Source organism: Penicillium robsamsonii (genome assembly GCF_028829455.1).
Source record: "Penicillium robsamsonii strain IBT 29466 chromosome Unknown utg000001l_segment0_segment0, whole genome shotgun sequence".
Taxonomy (NCBI): domain Eukaryota; kingdom Fungi; phylum Ascomycota; class Eurotiomycetes; order Eurotiales; family Aspergillaceae; genus Penicillium; species Penicillium robsamsonii.
Window position 1 is genome coordinate 4,883,408 of NW_026643219.1, and position 20,222 is coordinate 4,903,629.

Genomic DNA, 20,222 nt, shown 5'->3' on the forward strand with positions numbered 1-20,222 from the left:
TCCCACCTCGCCAGTGCTATTGACATCAACAGCTTACGCAGCAATCGCATCCAAAGCCCTGGCCTTGCGAGGGAAGACGCGCTTGTACAAACTGACACCCACGGAGTCTTGCGGGTTGATCTTGGCGTCGAAGGTAGCCTTGAAGTATCCGTGTGTACCCAAACTCTCCTTGAAGTATCCACTGCGGCCACGGCGGGTCCACAACTGAAGTGCCTTGAACCACTGGATATCTTCGGCGTTGAAGAACATGTACCGGATGGTAACGACCCTCTTGTGGATCTTGTAGGGGTGACCAGTGAGAATGGCACGCTTGGCAACCACACGGTTCTGATCGGGTGCGACAACAGTACCGGTACCGATAAGCTCGAGTTGGTCTAGGGCAATAGGCTCCTCCTTGGCATCGGCGGTTTCCATCTCCTCGTCACCATCCTCCTCCTCAGCTTGCTTCTGTTTGAAGACGAGGATAGGAACTGAGCCCCAGGTCATGGGTCCAATCCAGGATGCGATGGCACTACGACCAGGGTGCAAGTATCGGTCGTATTTGTGAACGTTATTCGGCGTGTTATCAGCCGAGGAGAAGATGGGGTTGACGACCATGCGGCGGGCACCGCACTGGATGACGAGCTGCTCCTTAGCCTTTAAGGGCTTCTCCACGCTGGAGTTCAGAGTCATGCTGACGTTGACCACAGTCTGCTTGTGCTCGTGGCGGAGCAGAGAGAAGAGTGAAAGGGGCTTGGGGCCGTTGCGCAGAATGGAAGGAACTGCGCGAAGGTGAATATCCACGCGGACACCAGGGTTGACGCCGCCAATCAAAGCCTCTCGCATGATGCGGTTCTTCGAACCTCTGACATCAGCAAACTGCAGCAGTCGGCGCCAATCCTCGGGCTCGTAGGGACGATCCTCGGATGTTTCCCAGTGGCTGAGCTTGAGGTTTTTCAATCCACGGAATCGGGCCAGGCGTTCTCTGGCAAGCGCGTTGGGGTGCAATTCGATTTCATCAGGGAACTCCAAGTCCTCTTCGGCCTCGGTCTTGCGGCTGGCACGGTAGTCGGCCAGTTCCTGGGCCTCGTCCTCTGGGGAGGGGTCGAGGAACATCTCCGATTGTGGGTATTCTGAAGGAGCGCCCTCGGTCATGGCCTCATGGTGGTCTGGGAACACACCATCTTCGGGTGCTCCAGCAGTATCCATCTGCATTGGCTCATCATCATCCATATCAGATCCGGAGTCTGAGACATCATCGAGATACCAAGCAGATTGATAATTTGAGGTACCCTTCGGCAACTTCTTAGGCACTGGTGGAATGTGCGAGTCGTCATCCGAGAAGTAATGGTAGTCATCCAGCAGAACACCCTTCTTCTCTGTCTCAGCCACGGAAATCATGTCGTCATCCGCCATATCAATCTCTTCGGGGGCAATAGCAGCCATGTCATCCTGGTCCGCGGTGGGAGTATCCAAGATTTGTGTGGTCTCATTCGCGTCAACGGCCATCGCATCATCCCGTTTGGGCTTTGTGGTCGCTAGCGGCGCAGCTGTGATCGAATCAATCTGGAAATCGCCCCATCCAGGGAGGTGAACAATGCGGTCTGCCTTCAGGCCCTTGCCACGAACAACTCCAGTGATGACGACGTCGTCAACCACTTCCAAGTTGGACTCTGGCCACTTGACATCCTCGACAAACATCCAGCTGCGATCGTCACGCCAGTGGATGCCCTTAGGAGTAGCAGTGCAGATAGATCGGATAGCGTTAGAAGATTCTTGTCTCGAGTCAAGAGACATAACCTTCTCAATATTGGGGAAGAAGTGGTTAATGAAAGACTTCAACGAATTAGCCACCTGGGGGCGCTTCTTAGGGGGTTCAATCTTGTCGAGACCTTGGACGACAGTCAACACATTCGAGATACCCTGTCCTTGGATCGAGCGCAACAGCATCTCGCCCTCCTCATCAACCTCAACTTCAGACGACATGACCAGGATGACAAAGTCGGCCATACGGCACACATCCAAAGCACTCATCAAGTCATACTTGGCGGGAATGTACTGCACACTTTGGCGGAATCGCTCAATGCGCACACGGGTAGGTCCATCGGGGGAGACATCAGTCAAAATATCGACACTTTCGTTGATAGAAGCAATAGCGGCGGCGGCGTCAATATCGGCGGACAACGGCACAATTGCGACATGACGGGGAGCACCACTCTGGCCGGCGAAGATGCTGGTAGCTTGAGATCTTTCCTGGTGCTTCAATGCCTGTCTTTGGCGGGCGGTGTTACGGCGATCGAGTTTCGTCTTGAGCTGTTGGTGGGGTGTCTTACGACCGCCCCGCTCATCGCCCTCGATTTTGCCTAGAGTGATATAAGCGTTAAAATTGCATGATCTATAATGCTTGGGCAGTTCAAAAATCATACCTTTGGCCTGATCCTTCAAGGCGCTCTTGGAGGCATGCTTGGTCTTGTAGGGCTTGTGCGAAACCTTAGTGGTGGAGCGGTGGTGGTGCACAGTCTGGGCAGGCGCCATATTGGCGTTAGACCCTTTGAATCGGAAAGGGAGGGAGTCCAGATTGAGGCGAGTCAAAAGTAACTCGACAAATATTTAGCCAGAGCAATTTATAACTGGCAAATACACAGAAAAAAACGAAAGTGCCTCTGTAGAAAAAAAAAGATGCAACGATAAGAAATCAAAATTCGCCAGTGGAGGATAAGCGAGCGGTGAGCGCAAATCTTGGCGAAATTTTGGGCAAAACACTTTTTTTCTTGGAAGCTACGCTTTTCGTCCGCCTTGTTATCTTCCTGAGTTCTTTCGCAAACGAACTCGAGAAATTTCCAGAAAATGGCCGACTCAGCCTACAACATGGCTGTTGCCAAGGGCGACCACGAAGCGAAGATGAGACTTGCAGCAGCCGAGCAAACCTACGGACGAGGCAAAGGTGCCAATGCGAAGAGTGCACGGGACAAGAAGTTGCGCGCAAATATCAAGAGGCAGGAATTCAAGCACAACCAGGCTATTCTCCAAGCCAAAGATGCAGAGATCTTGCTCGAGCACTCGGAAGGATTCCTCGAACCTGAAGGTGAACTCGAAAAGACATACAAAGTTCGCCAAGATGAGATTCGGGACAGCGTCGGAATCGAGACAGCAAAGAAGGGATTCGAATTGAAGCTTCCTGATATGGGCCCCTACCGCATGGATTACTCCCGGAACGGACGTGACCTGCTGCTGGCAGGACGGAAGGGACATGTTGCGACGATGGATTGGCGCGAGGGCAAATTGGGCTGCGAGTTACAGCTGAACGAGACCGTGCGGGATGCCCGCTGGCTGCACAACAACCAGTACTTCGCTGTTGCGCAGAAAAAGCACACTTATATCTACGACCACCAAGGAACCGAGATTCATTGTCTGAGTAAACACCTGGAACCTCTCTTCCTGGAATTCCTGCCATATCATTTCCTCCTCGCAAGCGCTGTGAGTATTCTCGATCTTTCAATTTCCTAGATAACCCCTGCTAATCAGCTTTTTATAGCAAATGAGCGGTCACCTCAAATACACAGATACCTCAACCGGCCAGACCGTCGCTGAGCTAGCTACACGGTTGGGTAAACCCACCGCTCTCGCACAGAACCCATGGAATGCCATCCTCCATGTCGGACACCAAAATGGTACCGTAACTCTGTGGTCACCCAACTCTCAAACCCCTCTCGTAAAGGCACTCGTGCACCAGGGACCTGTCCGGTCACTGGCAATGGATCGCACAGGCCATTACATGGTCTCTACAGGCCAAGACCAAAAGATGAATGTTTGGGACATCCGCATGTACCGTGAGGTGCATTCATACTCATGCTACCAGCCCGGCGCATCTGTGGCGATCAGTGACCGCGGACTGACCGCAGTCGGCTGGGGCACGCAAATGAGCGTATGGCGTGGACTTTTCGACGCCGCGCAAGCCGACCAAGGCAAAGTGCAGAGCCCATACATGGCGTGGGGCGGAGACGGACAGCGCATCGAGAACGTGCGCTGGTGCCCATACGAAGATATTCTTGGCGTAGGACACGACCAAGGATTCGCCAGCGTCCTCGTTCCCGGCGCCGGTGAGCCCAACTTCGATTCGTTGGAGGCCAACCCTTACGAGAACGTCCGACAGCGCCAGGAGCAAGAGGTTCACTCACTGCTCACCAAGTTGCAGCCGGATATGATCTCGCTCGACCCCAATATCATTGGAAAGCTCGATACCATCAACGACAAGAAATATCAGGAGCAGCGCAACCCGGACCACAAGCCCGAGGATCACATGGAGAAGATCAAGAACCGCGGTCGTGGTCGCAACAGTGCCCTGCGCAAGTACCTCCGCAAGAAGGGTGGAAAGAACGTCATCGACGAGAAGCGTGTCAAGGCCGAAACGTTGCGCAAGGAGTATGCTGCCCGCACGAAGGACAAGCTCAAGCAGGAACGTCTAGAACTCGGACCGGCTTTGTCTCGTTTCGCCAAATGAGATCACTGAGTTCGTTTCTTGCTTGTGTGACATCTTGTGGAGCAGTAGAGAAACAACCCCCCTCTGCCCAAAACCAGATACCCAGCCCACACGCGGCTTCTGTGACATATTGGAGATTTGGCGACAGCTGCATTCCAGGCGTTCTCGGGGAATATGTTTGTATTCGGAGGGAAAAAGCAGTTAACGTGTGTACCATCTTTCAACTGAATATATTAAACTTCATAAACGCATCCCTAACCCTTCCAATTCCACTTCGTATTCCTTGTCCAAATCTATGCAAAACTTACTATAACTTTCTAAAAATCATCTACTCATCAATACTGCCAGACCCCCGAACAGCCCCATCCTTCCACCTCTCCAAACTAACATCATAAGCTCCACTCCCCTTCCAAGCACTGATAATCAAATTAACAATATGATCCATCCCCTTTCCATGCTTAACAACCGCAAACACAGTCGGACCACCCTCCCTCATCTTTGCCGCATCCCTCTCCATAACACTAAGATCAGCCCCAACTGCCTCAGCAAGATCAATCTTGTTCACAACAAGCAGATCAGACCCCGTGATACCAGGTCCACCCTTACGAGGAACCTTATCACCACCCGCTACATCAATCACGTAGATGATGAAATCAGCCAGCTCGCGCGAGTAGTTCGCGGCTAAGTTATCACCCCCGGACTCAATCAGCAGCAGATCCGTCGAGAACTGCTTCTGCAGCTTCTGCAGAGCGAGTAGGTTCGCGCTAATGTCTTCGCGCACGGCGGCGTGCGGGCATCCGCCTGTTTCGATGGCGCGGATGCGAGACGGCGCGAGAGCTTTGTGGCGGGTTAGGAATTCAGCATCTTCCCTATTTTTTTTAGGAGGTTAGTGTTGACCTTTTAAGAAGATTTGTGGTATAGTAGGTAGGTATGAGTTCGGTTGTTTTGGTTGTGGGGTTGGTAGGTGGGGTATTTTCTTACCTTGTGAAGATGTCGTTCGTCACTGCGGCGATATTATACTCATCTCGAAGGGCGCGAGCTAGTTGGAGCATCAAGGCTGTCTTGCCGGATCCTACAGGTCTATCGATCTACGTTAGTCACTTGATATGTATCTATGGTGAGGGGATATGCATGGGCATGAGGCGGATGAGATAGGTTGATTGCAATGGAATGGAAAGCTCTATACATACCCACCGATACCAATAGTAAAGGCACGATCCTTCCAGTCTCGGCCTTCGATCAGGGGCATCTCGCGGTTGACGTAGGAGCCTGGACCATCGAGGATATCGTGTGAATGGCCGTGACCGTTGAAGGGGTCATCGTGGGAGTGGTCAACTCCGGCGTCGTGCGAGTGAGAGTGAGACATTGTTAACCAAGATTGGTACCTAGGTAGATGTGAATACAATGATGTTTGGAGAAAAAGTCCAGATGAGGGGCAGCTCTATCGCTTGGGAGACCGGTGTGGGGGGACTGATAGATAACAAATGCCGATATTATCAATTCGCCCGAGTTCGCCGCACGGCCTCTATTTCAGGATACTCTATAGATTTTCTGGGGATTTATGGTTACAATGCCCAATATGTAAAGATATTTGATTTCAATGTAATCTCAACCGTAACCATTATGTAGCTATAGACCCTTCAGCATACGTCCAACTATACAAACTACGATGCATGATGATTGGAAAGCAGGTATTTATGGATTCGTCAAGAAAGCGGCAGAAAGAGGATGAGCCCCGAGGGGGAGGGAGACATCAAGCCAAATGGAACATGGAGCACCCCTATGCACGCAGACTTAGTCCCCAAAGAAACGTAAAAGCCGGACGCCATATCATTCGCCAAACACGGATATCAATAGTTGTGTCTGTTCAGAAGAAATGAACAGACTGCCAAGGAAACAGCGAGCAATGGGCAAAAGCCTAAACAAAGACCAATCCAAAAGTCGTTAAAATCCCAGACATGGATGGCAAAAGGATAAAAATGAAAACCGAACGGGAAAGAGATAGAAAACATGCAAGGGCAGGCAATGATCCCGAGCCAACCAAAGAAACGCTGAAAGGAAGATAGAGTACATTAAGTCGGAGTTGAGCAGGATCGATGAGGCCTGCTGCCACTTCCAGTTCAAGGAAGATGGGAGGGAGCCTCAAGCACTGATTAAATCCCGTCGATTGTGAATTGAGTCGTTATGTGCCAAAAAAGCAAAATAGATCTTTCCATGGAATGAAAGACCTAGATGAGTAAACAAACAAGAGGGGGAGCGACATGCCTCGCCCAGGTATCCAGTCGTACGCCGGTCTTGCACCGCTTGAAACGGCGAGGAAAATGAAAAGCCGAAGTAAACCAAAACTCCCAACATGATTAGGCGGCGGCGCCCTTTTGTCGCTTCGGCGCCCGAGGGCTAGCCTTTACTTTCGCTGAGCCCTGTTGCGGAGCGCCGTTAGCTTCGACTCCACCACCGTCCTCGGACTCCATTTTGACGGTGCTTGCCCGGCGACGTTTGCCACCTACATTTGGACTGTTGTTCACACCAGCTGGGGATGGCTGCATTGGTGGTTGCATTCCGGGGGGACCGACAAGGTTGCTTTGAGCTGGGCTCGCATGTGCTGAACCAGTCAGATGAGGCGAGCCTTGCTGCCCGGGAAGACCAAGATGAGCCATGGCCGGCGAGGCAAACTGGGACGGAGCGCCCATGCTATGTCCCCGAACATTTTGCATGGGGTGCATGCCTGGGTGCATGCCCGGGTGCATGCCTGGATTCATACCGGGACTCATGCCTGGGTGCATCGCCGGATTCATGCCTGGATTCATACCTGGGCTCATACCCGGACTCATGCCTGGGTTCATGCCTGGGTTCATGCCTGGATTCATGCCTGGATTCATACCTGGATTCATACCTGGGCTCATACCCGGACTCATGCCTGGGTTCATGCCCGGGTTCATGCCCGGGTTCATGTTTGGGTTCATGCCTGGGTTCATGTTCGGATTCATGCCTGGGTTCATGTTCGGGGTCATGCCGGGATTCATGTTCGGGTTCATGTTGGGATTCATGTTCGGATTCATGTTTGGATTCATGCCAGGGTTCATGGGCATGGGAGTTGGCACAAAGCCTGGATTGGGATTTTGTGCCTGGAGGGTGTTGACGAGATTCCGCAAAGCGTCAGGAGGCGAGAGCTGCGGATTTGCCAGCGAAAATTGGAACAACATTTGCATCGCAGAAATTGTTTCAGCCACTTCCATGAATCCCATGACTGGAGTAGGCACGCCATTGGCGGTCACGTTGGAGTCTGGCACTAATGACGGCGCTTGCTTGGGCTGGACACGTTTTGAGTTCTTGGTGACCTTCGGACTTTGCTTTAAGGAATCCGCCTCCATGGCCAACAACAAAGACCGCGGAATGTACTCGTTGTGGCTGACGACATTAATATCGAGCATCTCAAGCTTGTTGTGCATATCAAAATGCGCGCGAAGAGTGCCATTAGTGAAGAGCTAAAGAGATAGACATTAGCAAGTGGGAAAGAAAAGGATCGCGCGACAGAAGATGTACCTGGCACTCATTCTTGAACCAATAAATGAATGAGCATTTTGGGGCTTCCACATAATGCCCTCCATTGTGAGATTCCCGCTCACGAGCGCCTTCCACTACCATCTGAATTTGACTAATCCCACTGGTGAATTGGGTCAAATAATAGCGGGCAAGTGCAGGAGTCGCAATTTCGAATTGTTTAGATCCAATTGAGTTGTTCCAAACACCCTGCCGCAACACACCTCCAGGGGAGTAGAAACGATCGACGAACGATTGCCAATATAGAAGATCCTGTGTTTCATTGCGGGGTTGGAAGTTTCCCAGATGCTCGGCATAGGCATGAATGGTCAAAATTGCGTTATTCTTCCTTTGCTGTTGTTGCTGCTGTTGCATCATAAGGGCATTCTGGTGCTGTTGTGCTTTCAACTGAGCCTCCTGGGCTGTCATCTGCTGACTCTGAGGACCCGGCTGCTGGCCCTGGGCACTCTGGGGAGGTTGCGGCTGCGGACCAACCTGTCCCTGTTGACCCGGCTGTTGAGACTGCGGCAATTGCTGCGATGGGGGATTAGGGGTTGCCTGGCCTTGAGATGGTCCCTGCGATTGCGGGGGTTGAGTGGATGGCGGCTGAGAGGTTTGAGTGGGTTGTGGTGTGCCACCTCCTGGTCCGCCATGCTGCGACTGTGGAGTAGCACTTTGTTCGTGCATATTCGGGGGTTGTGCCGATCCACGCTGCGGGGTATGCTGGCCTGATTGTCCATTATTTGCATGTTGCTGAGCATGCTGGGCCTGTTGAGCCTGCTGTGCTTGCTGCTGAGCCTGCTGGATAGCGAAAAATTGCTGCTGCTGTTGAATACTTGGCGGCTGGCCATGTGGCATTTGCTGCTGAAGCTGCATCATATTGACGGGTCGCATTCCAGGGTTCGCTTGCATTGCAGCCATTTGAGCAGCATTGAGTCCTTGTGTGCCATTAGGCATTGATACAGGGAGACCATGCTGCTGCTGCTGCTGCTGCTGTTGCTGTTGCTGCTGTTGCTGGTGTTGCTGCTGTTGCTGCTGTTGTTGCTGCTGCTGCTGTTGGTGTTGCTGCTGTTGTTGCTGCTGTTGCTGGTGTTGGAGCATCATTCGTTGCCGCATTAATTGTTGCTGTTGCTGTTGTTGATGCTGGTGTAATAGATGAGGATTGTTCGCGACTATAGATTGATCGGGACGTAAGTATGCGATCGAGAAAGATGGCTAGAAGAGATGCGGGTATAGCGGGGGAAAGAAGTCGCCGCAAAGGGCGCCAATCGCGTGTTCCGTAACATCACTCGCACACCATCGAGTTAAGCAATAAGGAGGTTTAATACTAACAATTTTGTTGGAATTGGGGATTCTGAAGCATATGCGCCTGCGCGGGATTCAGATGGGAGAGGGCATGAGCATTTGGGCCGGGGCCACCAGGACCAGCTGTCCCAGCGCCCGGGGGCATGCCACCCATCATCGGGCCCGCTTGGCTGACTTGAGGTCCTCCTGGCGCAGACACACCGGGGTGCATTTGCTGTACCATTCCAGCGCCCGGGTGTCCATTTGGATGTTGCGCAGCCATTGGGTGGCCGGGGGGAAACCCATGTTGCGGCATGCCTTGGTGGGCAGGAAACGGCTGCGTCATCATCATTGCTGAGCGACGAAGTCACCACAGATGGGGGACTTCAAAATGATCGCTCGCGATGGCGAAAGGGTGGTGTGCGAAACGTGGCGTGGAGCGCGACTGGAGTAGGAAGACAACAGGCCGCTTTTAGCGTTCGGGGATGGGCCAAGACGTAGCGAGCGACTTGGACCGGTATTCAGCAGACGCGAGGTGCTGAAGTATCGATCGGGGGCCTCCTGGCCAAGTCACTCACCCGCGCAATGAATCCTTTTTTTTTCCCTGAGAGAACTGAGCGGTCAGTGGGGAGTGATAAGAGGAGAAGATGTCGGGGGGAAGGCTAAAAGTGATGGGGCTAGGGGAGTGGAGGGGCTGGGCTCTCAGACAGAATATCTCAAAGAGATACAACTCACAAAATAGTTTCCTAAGGGATCTCTGATATTAGGGGCTAAATGTGTAAACGCCCAAGTCAGGAATTAAGGATGATCGCCCGGTGGGGAGAGAGAGAACTGGGGACGGAGGATCCGGGTCCGTAGGGTGGAGGATCTAACCGAGACGACAACGCGATCCTGAGAGAAACAGTGTAGGGGGGAGGGAAAGAGACTCAATGAGGTAGGGAAATTGTATAGATCTTAAAGTATAAGCTCCATTCAATATTTTTTCCCTTTTTGAGGCTTTTTCTTCTTCCCTCTCTCTCTTGCTCTGATCCCAATAGCACGCTATTCCCAATTGGTAAATCACGTGATGACCCTGTGCCTTTTTCTTCACAACTTTTTTTTTTTCTTTTCTTCTTCTTCATCTTTCTTCTTTGTCTTTCATTCTTCTTTCCAATGGTACACGATTTGTGAGGACTCTAACAAAGAGTCCCTCTCATTTCCTATGTACTGCAGATTGCCATATTTCGGGCCTGTCACTTCTGTGTGAAGAGTCTTCATTGAGATCTCTTCCGTTTGGCTTTGTGTGGTTCTATGCTCAAGATGTCCTGAGCTCTCTTGATGCAGATTGAACCTGACTTTTGAGGATAGCATGACACAATGCCAATCATATGGGTATCTCATGATTCTTCAAGTCTCGCCACTAACCTAATAGGTCAGGTGTCCGCACCTTGTGCTTAATGTGAGTTTAGACACTTTCTCGTTCTTCCCCTGCATTTGCATTTCCTATCCGTTCAAGGATGACACAACCTTTACTTCTTTACCCTCCAAATCGACAATGCGGAGATAATACGGACCTTCCTTCCCGGTTGGTCTGCTACTTGCCAGTACATACTGTCTGAGAACTCTTATATTGCAATGCATCTTTACCATGTTTTGTTTGGAACAATTCACTAATATCGTTCCCAGTCTATACAGAAACATACCGAAACACAAACCATGATGCATAAAAGGATATCACCTGTTGTACTGGCGAATTGATCAAGTGACGAAAAATTTTCGGATGTAAACTCACAGACCTGTTCTGAATGCGCAAAACCATGTAGAGATTTCCGTTGCCTTCCTTCTGATGATCAATTCGCCATTACACCTGTGTGTTGTCTGGATATATAGTTGTGGAATATTTGAATAGATTTTTTTTTTTTAACTCAAAAATGTATTATGTCTTTTAGCTTATACTCCGTACGTAAAATATGCTCCATGGGCCTTTAGTGCTATAATATCTAAGCCACCAAAGGTTAACTAATAACTATTGACGGGGAATTATAAAAGCTACCAACCCTAACAAAATACTCTCGTCTGACTCCACACTCGCCGTGTGCGTATAGCTGAGAGTGGGAGGAAGAACGTCCTCGTTGTTGCCTCGCTGGGTGAAACACTTATTTCCGAGATGAAAAGCCCTAGCATGTCGAACAATTAGACTGTCCGCGGGCCTTAAGGGTAGGGACCGCCGCTCATTTGCCCTTGAGCTTGACCACCCACCAAATTGCCTTGCAGTAGGTGGTGATAAGGCCTAGGAGGAAAGTTGCCAGTGCCGTGCTGGCAATTCGATGTCACCCTGAACTATATCTCTCATACTAATCAGTGTTTGTTGGTAATGGAGGGATTTGAGCTTATGCTTACCGATTATACATTTGATACAAACATCTCTCGTTCGGCACCCCATGGAGTCTGGGCTTATATCTGCTGGACTATGCGGGGATCGATCCGTATGGCTGGTTGCAAATCCTCCATGACTACCACAAGTGGTACATGAAACTATGTTCTTTTGTCAGCGTCATATCACTTATCGCGAAGTAAATACCTTCTGTGTAGGTTCTCTTTGGCCAAATAGGGTATAAGGGGATTCGTGGTGGGGAGTATGGGGTGTAGTGTGTAAAAGAGCCCAGTGAGCACTCACCGAGATACTCGCAAGATAGTGTCCATCTCGAGTGCCATAGGTACCAGAACAAAGCCCAATACTCTGAGTCTCGTCGATGCATAGGTGGTCATCTAAACATCAAGGCAGACCACAAGGGAAGGGCAAATGACAGCCTCTCAGCAGGGCTATGGGGTGTATACCAGGTGCTAGTATTTCTGGACTAGACTCCACTTACCAGGAAGAAAAGCACGAGAACAAGGATCTTCGTCGTAGTGAGGTGGTATAATGTTTCGTAGTTGTTACGGCTACTGGCGAATGGGAGGGAGAGAAAGAAGAATCATTGTTGTTCAATCTAGCAATGTCTCAGGCGAAGTCCATAATCTCACACGTTCCGCCTCGTTCTTTCCATAATACCTGGTTCTTACCGTATTTGAATTAGCGAACAATATCATCATAATAGCCCCGGAGCACCCCCGGGGCCATTTACCATCTCACGTCAGTGCATCATCTATCCATTCTACCTGGGCAGCCACTTCCGACTTCCTAAGTTTACTTCCTATGTCCCATCCTCAGCCCATTTCTGATCTCACCAGAGTTCCTATGATCAGGTCTTCTATATGATGTCACCTTCCACTCAGGTTGCTCGAAAACCACTCACGCTGATTCCACATATTCAACCACCAGATTGGGCATTCGCCAACTGATCTTCTGGCCTTCTATCAGATTCGAAACTTTCGAACGGCGGCTCGATGCAACAATGACAAAACAGAAATAACGGATCTGCAGCCCCAGACAGAAAATTAGACATGCCTAGAGCGGCTACTGGTTGAGCTTTTGTTGTCAAAACCCGACTTTCTCCTTCCTAAACGTATGTTTTATCTCGCCCTGTGTAGCTCCCACCTTTTGTGACTCTTTGTCGTCGAAGAAGCAACATCAAATTACCCGAAGGGAGCGGCAAGCTGCGGTTCTTTCAGATATACCGAGTCATTTCGTTTGCTATTGTTGCATTCCTCTCCACAACTACGTCGAGTCGGAATGTTACAAGCTATCACATCCGCGGCTCAGTTCAGAGCACCCATTTTCTTGTGTGCGAGACGCTAAGTGGGTACATGGGTCTTGGTTGCATAGTTACTACACACTTTACTTTCTACATATGCAGCTTACAATGCAGCGTTTCCTCAACGGCCAGAGTCCGGTATGACTTGTGACGCACTAGCATATACCCAGGTGAGGGAAGACAGCGATGGCAACACGCTGTTTTCATTGGAGGAACGTATATGCTCAGTGGGTGGGACAGACTCAGGCTCATCATTACTAGCACACTCGGCCACATCCTCTTCCTCTGGGGTACTGGGCCTTTGTCTACATGTTCAAGACATGGTACTGGCAGAACGTGACAATATGCATCTCGTTGGGGCTTTGCGCATAATGGGCATAGCTTCCAATATTTTATAGATTTGCAAACATATATCATACCAGGATTTGCCCTACTTAATCAGCGACTTGGTCGCGGATCAAAGAGCAAAGTAAACAAAGTCCATTAGAAAGATAGCCCTGGCTCCAGCTCAAACCACACCACGAAGTCTTCCATTCGTGGCCATAATGTGTTAGAAGCTGCCCTGGCGCCACACCCGTAGCTGGGAAGGTGGAGGCTACTTCAACCACCCTTGGTGAAACACTCCTATAGCAATATAGTTACTCATTTGTCGAGTTGGTGTCCAACTTGAATATATCACAAATACAACACTCTGGCCATGGAGATAAGTCGGTGATTTGAAAGCTCGATCATTTTATAGGGGTGGTTTCCTTATCGCTCGCTGACCTTCATTGTCCATGTTGTAGGTGATGGTACCAAGTTAAGAAAATGAACCGACACAACATAGGTACATAGAATCTTTGTCATTTCTAATATATTTCTAATATTGTCAAGAAACTGAAGACTAATCCGGAGTACCTGTTGTATGGGAAGCCCATAGAAAATGTAGTTCCATTAGTCGCGGTGGAGACGGGAGCGGAGAGCATCCTTGCTGAAGAATGGATAAAGAGCAGACCCGACTGTAAACTGTACGCCCGCGGAATAGAGATGTGCACGTAAGTTGTGGAAGACTGAGCTAAAAGTACTTTGTCTATAACTAAGTAAAAAAAGACAGCTAATAGTTTCAAGAACCTCAGGCCGCGGCGGCGAAAAATACATAATCACGTGACCTTGCATTTATTCGTAAGGCCCGATAGGGACCTTGCCAGACTTGATACATAGATCTACTACTCTCGGTGATATCACATAAACTCCGGTGACACTGTACCGGATGTATTCGTCAATGCAACACGTCCGGCTGTCAGTTGCACGCCCTTGTCGATTTGTTGCTCGCCGCCGCTATTCCGCACCGTTGTCCGCGCGACGATTCCACCTGTCACGAACATGGCTCGCATCACCGTCCCAAGACCCTCACGATGCCGCGTCTACAGCGCCAGGGAATGCTGTGGAAGACCCTTTCCTCAAAACTGAGAATATCTCTGACAATGGTACGCCGGCGACATCTCCCTCTGCCGAGTCGGTCAAGTCGATCACCAAAACCTACGGGTCTGCTGTACGCAGAGCGATGCGAAACCGAAAGTCCGCGCAGCAGACTTCCACATCAACGACGACCGTTCCCGCATGGTTCTACGAGCACAATAAGGTGTCTCACAGCTCAGAAGGTCGCTCTACACAATCACTACAACAGGTTACGATTACCAAGTCAGTGTCACAAAAGGAGCCGGAGGAGGTTCAAAGTGAAATCCAGGCTTCCGGGGGAGATTCAGACCCAGCTGTATCCAGCGAACCACCGGCAACATCAGAGAATCGGTATGCGGTGGCCGAGGAATCATGGGAAGAGCTGCGGGCCTCCGTCAAAGCAGGCTTGCGGTTACCACCTGCAAAATATGCCAAAGAGCCTTCAGTGAAGAAGTCGCATTTGGCGCTACACTACCCGGGTACTGATGGTATACCATTCTTAAACGCGGTGGTGAAGAAGCTTGCCCACGAGGTGGGCACTGACCTGGTGACCCTTAATGCCCAGGACATTGCACAACTGTTCAGTGAGCAAGATCTCGCAGATGTCGGAGTGACTTCGCCCATTCGATCTCTCGGCTATGATGTATATCGGCAATCCGTCCCAACTTCATGGTCGGAACTTGAAGACCCGGAAGGAGAGGGCGAGGATGACGTGGCTGAAATTGGAGGAGGTCCCCGTGGTATGCGCGGCGATATTGGCACACCTCGTTTTATCACAATCGAGAGCAGCAAAGAGGCAGGTGATATCCCGCTTCCCAACTGGCTTGGGCTGAAAACCCTCCTGGGGGGATCTATCAATGGTCAAACGGATCCGGATCCCGGGGCCGGTGCCTCACGAAGTGGTCAGCGCGCTGAAACTCGGTGGATTCAACTAGTCAATGAGCTTCTTGGCTCACCAACTCAACCAGCATCATCCTTGCCAGTCCCCAATGGAACAACAGAAACTGCCGAAACGAAAGCCAGCAAGGATTTGCCATCTCCGGACATTATTATGCATATCCAGGACTACCGTGATATTCAAAATACCCGAGAGGGATCTAAATTCATTTCACTCTTGCACAAAGTTATCCAAGACCGGAGAGGCGCAGGGTCCAAGATTCTGTTGATAGGAACTACCTCGCAGGAAATCCACCACTCGCCCTCACAGGATGGTGCTGGTCTGCTGCAAAGTGTTCTCGATGATCAGTTCTCGAAGACCTTGTTCATTACGCCTGCCATGAGCTCGAAAGACGCCGAAAAGGTCTTCGCCGAAGACCGAAAGAAGCGCACCATGGACATTAATATTCGTCACCTGCAGAGCATGCTTCGCTTCCGATTACATGAACACGCTCTGCCGGTAAAAGACAATATCATGAGCGACCGCGCTTGGCCGCTGGAACCTTCAACTATCAAAGAATCAGGGATCCAGGATCGGTACTGGTCGTACAATCAAGTGCATTGGATTTCTACCCTTGCACTTGGCTGCGCTGAAGCCAACGAACCCCTTGGGTTTGAGCACATCCGACGTGGAATCGAGCTCATGGATAAAAGCGACCGAGTTACCAACGAGTGGCTGAAAGAGAAGTCACCCAAGCAGAAAGATTCGGAAGCGGGACAGACCAGAGAGCAGCTGATCAGCTCTTTGCGCAAAACGTGCAACACGCACGAGAAGAAGCTGCTTAACGGTGTCGTTGACGCCAAAAGTATCCGAACCACATTCAATGATGTGCATGTGCCACCCGAGACCATCGAAGCTCTGAAGACGCTGACTTCCCTCTCACTCATCCGCCCCGAGGCATTCACATACGGTGTCCTCGCTACCGATAAGATCCCCGGTCTTCTCCTATATGGACCTCCAGGCACCGGTAAAACGCTCCTCGCCAAAGCTGTAGCCCGCGAGAGCGGAGCAACAGTCCTCGAAGTCAGCGGGTCTGAAGTATACGACATGTACGTCGGCGAGGGCGAGAAGAACGTGAAAGCGATTTTCACACTTGCCAAGAAGCTTAGTCCCTGCGTCGTCTTCATCGACGAAGCGGATGCCATCTTCTGCTCACGCACCGGAGCCAGCAGCCGCACACCTCCCACCGCGAACTGATCAACCAGTTCTTGCGCGAGTGGGACGGCATGAACGACCTCTCAGCATTCATCATGGTCGCCACAAACCGACCCTTCGATCTGGACGACGCTGTCCTCCGCCGTCTTCCCCGCCGTCTACTAGTCGATCTACCAACCGAGGAAGACCGCGAAGCAGTCTTGAAAATCCACCTGAAAGAAGAACAGCTCGAACCCTCCGTCGACCTTGCCGAACTCGCCCGACGCACCCCGCTGTATTCTGGCTCCGATTTGAAGAATCTGTCGGTGGCAGCTGCACTAGCTTGCGTTCGCGAGGAGAATGATGCAGCGGCTAAATACACCGGTGACGAGCCATATAGCTACCCGGAGCGCCGCATTCTGACTCGTGCGCATTTCGAGCGTGGAATGGAAGAAATCAGCGCTTCGATTAGTGAGGATATGTCTTCGCTGTCGGCGATTCGGAAGTTCGACGAGCAGTACGGTGATCGAAAGGGTCGTCGCCAGAAGAGTCCTGGGTGGGGATTCATTCCTGGTGCTAGTGGTGAGGCTTCGGCTGATTCGGCGCGTGTTCGGACATGATTCTTTTTTGTTGGAGGGTTATTTTACGTGGATTGGGGAAACTGGGGATTCCCTATGTACTTTTAGCGATATGATAGACCTGTACCATTACTCAAAGTGTATATACTGCCATCACTTTCTTGGGCAATAACAATTTGTATTATTTCATATATTCAGATGCTTCAGTTTGGTTTTGCAGTGGGCTAATGGTCAAATGCCTTGCTCTTGAGGGGGTAGGGGGGTAGAATAATTCCACATGGCGAGATACATTCAACATCCGGCTTGCTACTTTTCCAGACATCTAGAGGAACGAAATTCTGACCGGAAGAAGCACTGCCGGAGCCCGTACAGGTGCCTTCAGGACAATATCCGTGACTGCATGCGACGTTGCATAGCCCAGCATCCTCAAGACCTTCAACTGGGGATCTCATAACACTAATAGTATCCGGGGACTATATCAAAGCGCCTTGTGCAGTGCAAGTGCATACATTCCTAGGACAGACCCCATCATTACCGCTAAAGCTGCAAAGACCGCACGACTGCAAAACCTCTGTGACACCTCGGCAAAGTCCAGCACAGCCTGGGGTGTTTTGGCTCGCGAGACGATGTCTGGTATACCTTTCTCACCTTCGTTTGAGTCTCCCAGCAGCCTCGACACGCTGTTTGCCGATACGGCAAGGATCGAAATCAGATTCACCACTTTGCTCTCATAGAATATTTCTCGAACCCCATTCCGAAACACTCCTTTTTTGATTTGGCTTAGTTTTGAGTATTGAATCGTATTGAAAGAGGCTGTCACGTTATGAAAGGTTCTATAAATTACTTATACTACCCTTATCAAAATAGCTGACGGCTCTCCTTCTGCTTATCCTTCTCTTGCGCTGCTCATCGAAGTGCTGTTTATCTTTTTCCATCACTAATTCAATCTATGATGAGAAATCTCGTTTGGGGAAGCTAACACAGCAGAAATTGCTCTCTGACCATGGGATATTTGATTATCTAGCTTGTCTGAAATTTTTATTCAGGCTCTCTGTTACCCCTTTCAGCATTGTTTCAGAATGAAGTACTCGCATGGTTTAGGCCGAGCCTTTGCTTCTTTGCTGGTGAGAAGCTTTGAGAAATTGGTCGGAATTTGCCTATAATCTCCGGCTGCAGAATAGCCAAGGCTGCTTGGCTCTGACTCTAATCGTATATAATTAAAGGAACTAGATCAGACAGCCCCAGATATGAATCTGACATTGAATCCCAGGCTAATATGCCAACATCCCAACACTGAAATTCCCTTGTCTGCCCCTCTTCTGTCTTTCCTTTTCTACTAGCGCTGAAAGTGTCAAAATAACCATAATTTCCCATTGTCCATCCAATTTTCTCTTAAACTGCAATGTACTGTCTTTGCTGGCTCCCGGTGCAGCCCCGGCATACACAGCATACACCTCGAATTTGTCTGCATCACAAAGTTCTAGGTTCAGCCTGCCGCAGGAGTCGGATGTAGGCGTACGCTCCCCTCTTCTCCATATAAAGTGTTGCTCTTCTTGTGTCCTCACATCATGTTGGTGAGGAGAATATGACCAGCAATAACTACCACGATCTCCGACCCATACCATTTTGGATGGATGCGCATCAAACGAGCGAAAATTTATTTGGGATGTGCGGAATTTGTTGAAGTGACAGGTGCCAAGAGCATGGCTGCTCTTGTCGATCCCATTAAGAATTTCGACTTTTGTGTTGTCGCTAAACAGACCCGAAATTTTAATCGAATAAAGAGGATTCCGGTCATCTTCAGCGGAGAAAACTTTCATGTTCGTGCGCATGGCTCCTGTGCGCACTATAACGAGATCGTTTTGATGGGGTCGAAACTTGGGAGGATTGGCACTAGGTACTTCGTTGCTAACAGAATTCGTCCATGTTTTCGAGTCTTTTGAAAGAGACACATGGCTGCTTGAATAGACATTGGTATTGCCGGTTTGAGGCATGGTGGAGGAAAAATCGGCCAGTGGTACAAGTAGACCAACTCGTATCTAAGAGGTGTATTTGGCAGATGGTAGTTATATAACAGATTATTCTAATTCTCAAATGCAATGCAAGCATCTATTATATGGCGGCTCTTCCCATCAAAGACCCATAAGACGCTAAGCTCAAGAGGTCAAATCAGGCGATTTACACCGCCACTACGGGGCTCAGTTTTGCCCTGTCTCATAACATCCTTTTACGAATGGAGTCAAGCATGCGAATCCAAAGGTATTTTAGACTAAACCTAACCTAGTCATCTCTGTAACCAACTATTTGACTAGTTAGCTTAATCAATGCCGTTTATTATTGTGTCGGTTGTCTAGCTACGAAGTTCAACAGCGGCACGGCCATACTTGATTTACCATCCGGATGAGGATTGAGTGTGAAAAGCTCCCAAATCTTTGATCGAATTCGACTCGGTCTTCAATTCGAACTCATATGATTTGAATCGAATCAAACCAGGCAAAAGTTCAATTAAATTCGATTCCTGTAAATTCGGATCCTACAGGGCGAATCGCACCGGCAGTCTGCCTTACACAGCCACAACGCACCAACCAACCCTATACCTAGTCACATGGATGTAAGAACATCAAGAATTCAAAGATCTTTGAGCTGTGCTATGTATATCTGCTCATCAACTGAACATGCCAAGTTGCGATACCAAACAGTATGACGAGCCGAAAACGACGTGTGCCTTTCTGGGCCAAGATCCCACTGGGCATTCGCCTTTGCCCGTGTATCATTTTCTACGTTCTCAAAGATATCAGAGAAGAGAGGAAAAAAAAGAGAAATGAGCTGCGACCAAAAGCTAGGCGACAAGGCCAAGGTTGGACCCTCGTTTTTCCGAGGGAGGGTTGAACTGGCCCTTCGGATCCGGAGGATAGATTTAGTTTGGTCTTGACTAATATCCAGAGAAAAGTATCCATATGCAAGTATGGTCTCCTAGCTTCATCTCCCTCATCGCCAACAGAGACCACAGCGCTAATTGTGTGCATCATGCTTGTGGGGCTTGAATAAGAAATGAAGTCTATCAAATTATTGGGAAATGATGCAAAACACTCACCTTGGGATGTAGTTGATTGGAATGCTAGACACTGAATGGGGCTCCACCTTTATCTACTGTCTAGTCGCATTCTTGATACTCGAAA

General features: G+C 49.9%; 7 protein-coding genes across 7 annotated transcripts; 3 read left to right on the forward strand and 4 right to left on the reverse strand.

Annotated features, from left to right (window-relative positions):
- Positions 1-33: 33 nt before the first annotated feature.
- N7447_001918 (small subunit rRNA maturation protein TSR1) lies at positions 34-2,514 on the reverse strand (the record flags this gene model as incomplete). The annotated part of the gene is made up of 2 exons (XM_057226194.1): positions 34-2,342; positions 2,406-2,514. 2 exons carry the CDS (start codon positions 2,512-2,514, stop codon positions 34-36), a joined length of 2,418 nt encoding a protein of 805 aa, XP_057090210.1.
- A 312-nt stretch (positions 2,515-2,826) lies between these two features.
- N7447_001919 (WDR46/Utp7 family protein) lies at positions 2,827-4,480 on the forward strand (the record flags this gene model as incomplete). The annotated part of the gene is made up of 2 exons (XM_057226195.1): positions 2,827-3,456; positions 3,515-4,480. The coding sequence occupies 2 exons, from the start codon at positions 2,827-2,829 to the stop codon at positions 4,478-4,480; spliced, it is 1,596 nt and encodes a 531-aa protein (XP_057090211.1).
- Positions 4,481-4,787: 307 nt separating this feature from the next.
- Positions 4,788-5,825, reverse strand: N7447_001920 (urease accessory protein UreG; the record flags this gene model as incomplete). The annotated part of the gene is made up of 3 exons (XM_057226196.1): positions 4,788-5,328; positions 5,441-5,539; positions 5,650-5,825. The coding sequence occupies 3 exons, from the start codon at positions 5,823-5,825 to the stop codon at positions 4,788-4,790; spliced, it is 816 nt and encodes a 271-aa protein (XP_057090212.1).
- Positions 5,826-6,816: 991 nt separating this feature from the next.
- Positions 6,817-9,635, reverse strand: N7447_001921 (LIM domain-binding protein; the record flags this gene model as incomplete). The annotated part of the gene is made up of 3 exons (XM_057226197.1): positions 6,817-7,944; positions 8,003-9,171; positions 9,332-9,635. 3 exons carry the CDS (start codon positions 9,633-9,635, stop codon positions 6,817-6,819), a joined length of 2,601 nt encoding a protein of 866 aa, XP_057090213.1.
- Positions 9,636-14,218: 4,583 nt separating this feature from the next.
- N7447_001922 (ATPase AAA-type core) lies at positions 14,219-16,528 on the forward strand (the record flags this gene model as incomplete). The annotated part of the gene is made up of 1 exon (XM_057226198.1): positions 14,219-16,528. The coding sequence occupies one exon, from the start codon at positions 14,219-14,221 to the stop codon at positions 16,526-16,528; it is 2,310 nt and encodes a 769-aa protein (XP_057090214.1).
- Positions 16,529-16,581: 53 nt separating this feature from the next.
- On the forward strand, positions 16,582-17,085 carry N7447_001923 (ATPase AAA-type core; the record flags this gene model as incomplete). The annotated part of the gene is made up of 1 exon (XM_057226199.1): positions 16,582-17,085. The coding sequence occupies one exon, from the start codon at positions 16,582-16,584 to the stop codon at positions 17,083-17,085; it is 504 nt and encodes a 167-aa protein (XP_057090215.1).
- Positions 17,086-18,314: 1,229 nt separating this feature from the next.
- Positions 18,315-19,037, reverse strand: N7447_001924 (uncharacterized protein; the record flags this gene model as incomplete). Its single annotated transcript, XM_057226200.1, has 1 exon — positions 18,315-19,037. One exon carries the CDS (start codon positions 19,035-19,037, stop codon positions 18,315-18,317), a length of 723 nt encoding a protein of 240 aa, XP_057090216.1.
- Positions 19,038-20,222: the final 1,185 nt, after the last annotated feature.